This window comes from Nymphaea colorata, chromosome 1, assembly GCF_008831285.2.
Source record: "Nymphaea colorata isolate Beijing-Zhang1983 chromosome 1, ASM883128v2, whole genome shotgun sequence".
Classification (NCBI taxonomy): domain Eukaryota; kingdom Viridiplantae; phylum Streptophyta; class Magnoliopsida; order Nymphaeales; family Nymphaeaceae; genus Nymphaea; species Nymphaea colorata.
The window spans coordinates 13,531,694-13,541,726 of NC_045138.2; the positions used below are offsets into that span (position 1 = coordinate 13,531,694).

The following is a 10,033-nucleotide window of genomic DNA, read 5'->3' on the forward strand; positions in this document are numbered from 1 at the left end:
GTGAGCTAGGGAGGTGAGCTCTGTTAAAAAACATAAAGCAATAATAAAAAAAAACTTAGGGAATTAAGGTAGAGCATATTTTCTTTAAGGTCATCTGCAAGCCATCTTTGGGCGTTGATCTTCTTCTTTAAGCATCTGATACCATGTTGAAAAACATAAAGCAATAATAGAAAAAAACTTAAGGAATTAACGTAGAGCATATTTTCTTTACCCACGAAAGGCCATAGGCCTTGACATTGACAAAGTATGTCAATCTTTTATATAGGCATTACAGATGAGATAACTCTTTATTTTAAGGAGCTGTTACAAGATATTCATTATCAACAAAACCGTTCCTTGATTTTTGTTATAACTGTTTCCATAATTCATCATCTTGATTTTTGTCATGATCCTTTCCAAATGATCTTTACCATGATGTTGGCATCCTTATCATATGTGTGTGCCGTTAACCATCATTCTTTTCATCTTCCTTCAAATTGGACGGTGTTTCACAAAGTTCAAATTTGTTATGGAGATTTTGTGGAGATGGATCATGCTCTGGCAGCAATTCAGAAATCTCAAGTTTGATTCTTGAAGATTTTGTTCACAGGATCGAGTCCTCGCTTTGGTGAAGAATGCAGCGATCTCTTTGGTCATCTGCAAACCATCTTTGGGCGTTGATCTTCTTCTTTAAGCATCCTGCTCTGATACCATGTTGAAAAATATAAAGCAATAATAGAAAAAAACTTAGGGAATTAACGTAGAGCATATTTTCTTTACCCACGGAAGGCCATCGGCCTTAACATTGACAAAGTATGTCAATCTCTTATATAGGCATTACAGATGAGATAACTCTTTATTTTAAGGAGCTGTTACAAGATATTCATTATCATCAAAACCGTTTCTTGATTTTTGCTGTAACTGTTTTCATAATCCATCACCTTAATTTTTGCCATATCCTTTTCAAATGATCTTTACCATGATGTTGGCATCCTTATGCCGTTAACCATCATTCTTTTCAAGCTCCTCCTGAAAATAATCATGCTTAACCCGTTGGAATGTACTTTCTTGACCTTAGATTGGTACATCTATAGCTTATGAGAATCAAATTAATCTTGATCTTCAATGCGTACAGACATCGAATATCTATACGGACATTAATGCATATGCTTTTCCAAACGACAGGAAGGCTGTTCCTCAGCCCGGTCCGATGTGAAACCCACGTCTAATTACTGAGTTCAAATAAAGGTTAAAAAAACTGAGTCGGATCAATCTCTGAATAGCTTATTCACCCAAATCATGGCTTGAAATGCATGTTCGGCTTCCGCAGGCTAGTTTGCATTCTTGCCCATTTTCCTTTGGTTCTCAATCAGAAAGAAGACACTGGCCGCCATTTGATGGGGCACCTTCAGCTATAGGCCAAAATGGTTATCATGATATGTGACCCTTCATTACCAACAAAGTCGGGTCCTTCGGAAGTGCCTCCTCCCTTGAAAACGACGAAACTCTTGATATATTGTTTTCATGCGAAGGAAACACGCAACAAACTTGTGATACCCTTCAGCTTGAATGCCTCATTCCATCAACCAAGGATGAGAGGCCATGTATGTTGAGAAATTGATGCTGGGCCCTGTTAGCTTATGTTTAGAAGACGAGATATTGAAGGGAAGTGGTATCTAATGCCAGCGACGAGGATGCTTTGGTTAGTCTATACAATGACTCACGGTACTGGGTAATGCTTTTGAATTTGTTTTTCCATGATGCTCAGTCCTGAAGTTAATGTGCTTGGCAAAATTGAGGACTGTATACCAATCTGATAAGGGGTGTGAAAGTAGTCGGCCATGACATGCACACTGAATGCGTTCCTTGCATTTCTAATCAAACCGAGAGCTCAATCGAGTATAGCTTCCAAGCGTTATACGCCATCTGAAACATTTAAAAAAGCCTGAGTCGCAAGTGTTTTTCCTTTTTCCTTTTTGATCGAGAGGAAACAGGTGTTTTTATTTTTCATATAATCCATCACTAAGGTGTAAATGTATTTTTTCCTTATATTGTTTGTTCACGAAAGCGACGACGTGACTTGATTTCTTCTCGTAAAAAGCATGTCTCTGCTTCATTTTGGTAAGATACGAGTGCGGAGTGCCTTCATTTCAGGGGTTTACGTTACTGGGGAGGCGGCCAAGTGTCTCTGCAATGAAAGAAATTTTAAAGAAATACCATGAGTAACCAATATTGCGGGTCAAGCCATGATCGCAATCCTGTGGTACGTATAAAAATTAGTTTAAGGATTTAAAAATGGACTTGAGGAAAAGCCTGATCATGAAACGTTTTGGTTGATGGCGCTAGCTTCAGATACTCATTGTAGAAGATTTGAGAAAGTATGCAATTATGAGCAACAAGACCGAGCTTATTGCTGTCGTGCTAACCGGAACGATCAGCTGTAGGTTTGCGACGACTCGGTTTTGCGGAGGGGTTCATCCTGGACCTTTCTCAAAAACATTGGACCGAAGTAAGTATTCTCGCTCGAAAGTAGTGCATCCTTCTTGTATGTGAAAATATAAGTAAAATAAGGAGTTTGTGATTTGGTCCTTCCATCCTTCTGGTGAGTTTGGATTAGGCAGATTTTTAACGGATTAGGCCAAGAGAGACATCCTTCTACTCAAAGGTTCTAAGCTGTGATCGACCGGCCTCTGGCTAAAAAACGTTTTATACTCCCAAGTTTCTTGAAGGAAATTCTGCGTGCAAGCGAAGAATACCGAACAGGAAGGGAATGAAAGGATGTACGCAGTAGTAAAAGAATCCCCATAGTCATAATGAGCTTATACTCATGTGGAGTTTCAGGTTTTTGTCAATTTCAAATGCTGCTGAATTGAGCAATGTAGTCACCGTTGCTAGTAAGGGGTATCCTTGTGGGCTGTGAGTTTGCGTTCATGGTAGGATAATAAACCGCCTTTAGTCGTTTTACCATCCATATCTTGCGAGGAGGTTGCGTGTTTGTTCGGGCCAGTCAATGGAATGGCTCATACATTGAGTCTTGCAGAACAATACCAATTGTTTATTTACATGTTGATACCTGTTTTCTCATTTGCTTGCTGGTGCTCTTTGAAAATCTAAACTAATTTGAAGTAATAGTGACTCTCAGCCAGAAACTTGTAGCTCAGCCATTGGGCTGAGGCCCCTCACTACGTGACACAGACTCCCAATGGTTAAGTCACGTCACTTTGATCAATTCTACTCACGCTGTTCCAGACTGACCTTGTTTTTTCGCGATCAAGCTCAAGCAAGCCTGAAAACAAGAAAACTTTGGCAGAAAATATTCCGTGAGAACTCGTTCTTTGAGGCAAACATCTTGAGGGGATGCAAGACGCTTCCAAACTATCTCCTTTCGTGGAAAATTTTGGATGCGTTTGATGCACGGGGAAAAGAAAAACCATGAACTTTTTACCATGGAAAAATTTTCTTGGAATAGGGTGGAAGGGAATCTTTTTCCACCGATTCCAATTTTCGTTTGGTAGACCCAGAAAATATTTCTAGAAAAAACATTCAAATGTTTCGCAGACATGGAAAAAAATTTCCTGGATAAAATATTAAATCACCTCTTCCAAAAAAACGAACCATTAACACCCATAATAATAAACGAAGCAACTCAAAGCAACCAAACCATACTCTCTCTCTAGCTTCTGTGTTAAGTTCCATCAGCAGTAGCAGTAGCAGGACAGCCTTGAAATGTTCAACCAGATTCGAGGAAATTTTTTCATCGTTTGGTTAACGGAGAAAAAATTCCGTGATTTTGTGGAAAGAAGTTCGTCGCCGACTTTTTTCCGGGTGCATCAAATGGGCCTTACGGCCTTATAGTTAAAATTGAACACGTTAAGATTCTGCCAGCAGCCTTGGCTCCCTCGACTGTGGAAGACAAGTAAGGGTGCACTTCGTTAATTTGGTTTTTGAATCGATGTTTTTCTGTTTTTGGCTGCAGAAAAAACGATGCTAATATGATTTCCTGTTCATTTTATTCACTCGAATCAGATCCATTTGCACCCTTTGGGGGATCTCTGGCATGAAGCCTAGTCAATAGGAACGACTAGCTCAAACGTAAGTATATCCACTACATGTATCCAATTAATTCGCTACATGATAGTGTTTTCTCTAGCTCAAATATGGAAGCATATTTTACTCCCAAGTCGGTTTCTCCTGCATCTCTCGCCAGGATTTTACACCCACAAATGTAAAAAAGAAACTACGTGGGAGCAAACGAGGAAAGACATCGTATTCTGTACCTCAAAGAAGAGAGATGTTCAAAGAGATGTAACGCGACTTTCAATCAAATGCAGAAACAAATCTTACATTTGCTCACGATAGTCCGTATGAAACTCTTAAAATGGACGAAAATCTGATCAAAGATGGCAAATGAACCATTTTGTTAAACAATTAGCTTACCATGCACGCAGTCTGAGTCCATATGGCAAATGACCACCATCCAAAAATGAAATTAACAAAGAGGTGTTCCATGACTGCGCTCAAATTTCGATCAACTTTTCATCTACCAAGTCCATTTTCCAATTGAAACACATAGAGCAAATTTTGCGGTCGCATATTTTGGAAAACTCGGGGCATTATTTCTTTTATAAAATATTATTTTAGTTCCTTTTCACTGTTTAAAAAGAAGAAATTACATGGCTCTCAGATTCCAAAGCCAGCTCCCAGATATGCCAACTCATGTTACCTCATGCTTCATACAGCCGCCGCAGCCGCCAACGTGCTTTAAAAGGCCAATCCGTGGCAAAAGCAACCACCATTAATGCCTCTGTTGCGGAGAGAGAGAGATAAGAGGGGGAGAGAAGGGAAGGAGCGATGGCTACAGGCAGTAACCAGATCTGGCCTGGTAAGGAATTCGTGTCGCAGCATCGTCTTTTTCTCTTTGTTGGTCTTCCTTGTTTTGCTTTTTCTTCTTCAGCTCTATACTCATGTAGTTTCTCCATGTTTTTGCTTTGAAGCGAATGGAGGGTTCACATTGGCACAATGGCAACAGCTTCAGCTACAACAGAAGGTATTTAGGTATATCAGAGCGAGGCTTCGTGTGCCCGTGGACCTCATTGCCCGTCTGGGGTGCCAACACGGTGAACATAATTGCTGCTTTCAGAGCCATTGCTTTAGTGGTCAACGCTACCACCCTTGTGGTTAGTTCTTTTCCTCTTTATCTTCATCACTTCCACATCACCCTCTTCATTTTCTCTGTTCTTCTTGAGGTGTTATCCTTGAATGTACTTAAATTTTATTGTTTTCAATTTTTGGGCCCATGTACTTTAGTTGTTCGCATATTTAGAAGATCGTTCATTTCCATCTTTTGATATGCATTCGGGTTCCATCTTTTTGCTAATAACTTTCGCTTCCTTCTTTTTCTGTAATTTTCCATCAATACTTAATTTGCAGTGTCAGCCAACGGAAATGACATAATATTACTATATGCAAAGTTGCATAACTTTTCCCCAATAGATGATGAACAGGAGTCAACGACTAAAATGTTCGAATCTTCTAGTTCTAAAGTCAGCTTTATTTAATTTGCATATTCGCACGTGTTTTCATTAAAAAATGTTGGACTTTTCGTTTTGGAAAGGTAAACCTTTGGATTGGTTTCTAAAAAACTTTGCTGCTAATTAAGTTCGTTCACTTGTACTTGGCATTTAGTCATTTTTGAAGGTCAGTTATCTCATTTGATTCTCTGCCTAATCCAGTTTGCTCGATGGAGGCAAATAGTGCGTGAAACCACCAGTACTCCTATGACCAGATAAGCCAAGCTAGGAAAAAGTCTTATGATAAAATAAGAACATTATATCTTGAAATACATGTTCCTTGTAATACATATTTCAAGAATGTCATGTTCTTGTTTCAATAAACTGGTGTAATTATGTTCATCATTTGATTTTTGGATCTAAAAACAATATCCTAATACCATAGTGTTTCCAGGAATAAATACATGGTGTTTTTTAGATTCTGTACTCTAAGAACACAACGTTTTTGTCAAATACCCTCCCTTTTTGCCATGTGATAATCTTTATGTTTGCTAGGATGTATAAGTTACTTTTTGGATGAAAATGTTTCGCATGCCAGCTCCTAAAGTGGGTTAGAGTCATGAGGATTGATTTCTTAGTCATAAATACTTATTAATATTGCTATATTACGAAATGGATTTTTTTTTTTTAACCCAGTAGTAAATATCAATGTGTAATTTTGATTTTCCAGTCCTATGGTGCACTTGTGCCGTAATTCCAAAGGTAAGTGTACACAATTAAGTGAGGTTTGGGCTGCTCATTTCTATATCCATCATGGCCCAAACCTACCTAACTTTTTATTCGGTCTGCACCTAAAATTTAGACCAGGGCGGTTTAGAGTTTACCACGTCCTCGTTAAAGGTGGTACATGGAAGTAGCCATATGAACTATTCTATCCAAATTAAAATTATTAGAAACTTAAGTTAGCTGACATGACCGTATTCCACCAGGATAACAACTCGCCATCCCTCAGAAAATATCTAAACAACACTTTGTATTTTGTTGCTACCACAACAGAGATTCAAGGACATGTTTCTCGGATTACACCGAATGGAAGGAGGGGATCAAGGAGGTCAAAAAAAGTTGTGAGAGACCAGGCACACCGCCATGAAGGACCAAACAAAATGGCGGGCGATGAGGTAGGAGAACCTTCACAACCCGTGGCACCAACCAATCTTCAATCGACGGATGCACCACTGCATGATTTATCCATGGAGGGCTCAGTTGACAGGGCTACATGTCGACCATCTTCTCCTAATACCCACTCTGATGAAAAGACAGAGAGCAATGACCTATCCATTTCCGAACCAGTAGATGGCACCAACAATAGAAGCACTCTACCTGCACCTTCTTCATGTACAAGCCAAAGTCCATCCTCCTTTCTTTTGGTCTTACCCTTACCAACAGAAACGCCAAAGGGCTTAGCACCATTTGAAACAGAGAATTCAGGCGTATACTCATCGGCTACTCAAAGTGATCACCTGTCAATTTTCCAATCAGTAGATAACATCAACAACGAAAGCAACATACCTGCGCTTTCTTTACCAACAAGCCAAGGCCCAACCTCCTCTCCTTTGGTCTTATCGTTACCAATAGAAATCTCCAAGGGCTTAGCACCATTTGAAACTAAAAATGCAGACGTAGACTCGTCGGCCACCGAGAGTGATGACCTATCAATTCCCCAACCAGTAGATGACATCAACAGCAGAAGCTTCATACCCATGTCTTCTACAAGCTCAGGTCCATCCTCCCCTCCTTTGTTCTTAGCTTTAACAACAAAAACAAAAACCTCAGGGGTACCATTTGAAACCGAGAATGTAGGCACAGAATCATTGGCCACTGAGAGTTCTGACCTATCAATTCCCCAACCAGTAGATAGCATCAACAAAAGAAGCTCCACATCCTCGCCGCCTTTGCCAACTAGCTTAGGCCCTTCCTCTCCTTTGCACTTCGCTTTACCAGCAAAAACGAAAATCTCTAGAGGCTTAGCACCATTTGAAATTGACAATGCAGGTGTGAACTCATTAGCCACCGAGAATGACAATCTATCAATTATTCAACCACCAGAAGGCATCAACAACAGAAGCCTTATACCCACGCGTTCCTTGCCAACAAGCTCATGTCCATCCTCCTCTCCTTTAGTCTTAGCTTTACCAGCAAACACAAAAACCTCGAGGGGCTTAGCACCATTTGAAACTGAGAATGCAGGTGTAGACTCACCGACCACGGAGAGTGACGTCCTATCAATTCACCAACCAGTAGACGGCATGAACAACAGAAACTACTCCTTAATCACACCTTCTTTGCCAACAAGCTTAGGACTATCCCCCTCTCATTTGGTCATAGTTTTACCAACAAAAACAAAAATACCCAGGGGCTCAGGATTATTGGAAACCAAGAATGCAGGTGTGGTCTCATCAATGACGGACGCCCTTTGTCGAGTAAAGACAATAGGTGCTACGCCATATGGCTACTCAGCTCCATCATCTCTAACATTTTCCACTCCGCGAAGGAGTCATGTTTTGATTAGACCAACAGATATCAGAAACATCAGAGTTTCAAACCCTTCTAAGCGATTGAGAATGTCTACTTGGTATTCATCATTAGTAAGTGGTACACCACCCTCATCTACAGCACCAACATCTGGCCATTCTTTACTTGCACAAGCTGAAGGAATTCCTGCAAGTATGTCTACGTGGGTCTCAAGGCCTAATGCACAGGTCTTCCAAGAAGCCACACCTAGGGCACCAAGCACTGGTGTTCCTGCAAATCGCGCCCCCAACTCATCATCAACAAAAACTGCATCATTGAGAGAACATTGTGCTCCTTGGTTGGCAAAACAGAGAAAGGCTGCCAAACCTCCTTATGTCCTAGCTTTAGCAGCCCAAAGGGTCGTCAACAACAAGAGGAAGAAAAGGAGGTAATTTGCTTTCTCTCTTGATTCGCATTTTGATTGTCGTTTCATTGTTGCTTCCTTTAGTTGTCAAAGTTCGTGTGCTACATGTAACTTGATATGAAGCCACAAGGACTATGCATATAAGTGAATCAGATTTAGTTCATCACCATTCTCCAAGTTTACATAATGGGGTGAAAACGGTCTCACGTTTTATTTGGATATTGTGAATTTATATGAAAATGGGCTTACATGAGCCTCACAAAAATAATAGTGTAATATGCTTGTAGCAAAGCAAATGCAAGTTCAACTTTAGTTACTTAACTATCGTACTGGTAATCATTCAGAAACATGGAAGCTACAACAACTAATCAAGAAACTCAAGCTGCTGCTCCGACCCGGTATGTGTCGTGCCTCTTTGCCTTTTGTTGTAATTAAATTCATCTTAGGTTCTAAAGCTAACTGATGCAGGAAGAAAGATCGATTGACTGCCAACCAAAACGGCAGCAGTTCTTGTAGAGGAAATGTCAACAGAGAAGAAGAAGGCACTAAAACCCAAGCAACCGCAGATGCAGCTATGTCCACACATTCTACACCAGCTCTGACAGATTCCAACATTGGCGTGGCTACCAGCTCTGCTACATCACTTATTACTGAGCTTCTCAATGCTTCAATTACACGGAGGTCTTCCAACAACACTTAATTTGCTTGATACAAGGATTTTTGTCATTTACTCTCAGGTCAAGTTTTCATCTTTTCTTTATAGCTATTTCTAAATCACTGTCATGATTAATCTTTTATGATTGTGCAGCAATCAAATTCAATGTGCCTCTCAGAAAGGGTACATTGAAGAAGTTCCTCCTCAAAGAAGATGTCTTCGTAATAACAGTTCAAAGAAGGAGTACGTCTACCATCCATTCTATCGTGACACTCCAGATGAACTACAAGCAGTTTTTTGTGCTTCCATGCCCACATTGTCAATTACAGCAAGTGCCACATCCCCTTCAACAAATTGTGTATCCATTGCATTTCATGCCGATTTATCTGACAAAAAAACAGGATTGAGATTCATAGTTCCATCTGATCCTAACTCTGACGTTTCCTTCCAAGTCTCTGAACCGAAAGCCCAGCCAAAAGAAGAGACACAAACCCCTCTACAAGGACTGAATCTTGAGATGATCCCAGTTGTCTCAGAAAAAGAAGTGCACGTCATAGAACCCTGATATGACCAACAATAGCGCCTGATTTGCTTAGCATGCTGTATCGTCTTTCTGGTGTTTTCTTTTGTACAAGATGGCATCTATCTTCGTTTAGGTTCCTCTTCAGTTTGTTGTGCGCACAATAAGAAACCAACATGCCACCATCGTTTGTTGTTCTTCGCATTCATTTTGTATTTGGTCACTTGTTTGACAAAATTGTGGTTTGTGGTGCTCTTTGTGCTTTGCTTGCTATCATTTCATTTGTGTGGAAAATCAACAAGTGCAATAACTTGAAAAAAATCAATGTAGTGAGACGTTAGAGGTTGACATTCACATTCTTGGACAAGATTGACGTTCTTTGGTTACATAATATAATGTCTTTCGATGGGTTCAACCTTCAAAGTAGGCATACC

At 40.1% G+C, this 10,033-nt stretch overlaps 1 protein-coding gene across 1 annotated transcript; it reads left to right on the forward strand.

Annotated features, from left to right (window-relative positions):
- Positions 1-4,809: 4,809 nt before the first annotated feature.
- On the forward strand, positions 4,810-9,853 carry LOC116267156 (nucleoporin NSP1-like). Its single transcript, XM_031648753.2, has 6 exons — positions 4,810-4,861; positions 4,974-5,156; positions 6,546-8,448; positions 8,769-8,822; positions 8,893-9,105; positions 9,233-9,853. Exons 1-6 carry the CDS (start codon positions 4,831-4,833, stop codon positions 9,642-9,644), a joined length of 2,796 nt encoding a protein of 931 aa, XP_031504613.1. The 5' UTR covers positions 4,810-4,830; the 3' UTR covers positions 9,645-9,853.
- Positions 9,854-10,033: the final 180 nt, after the last annotated feature.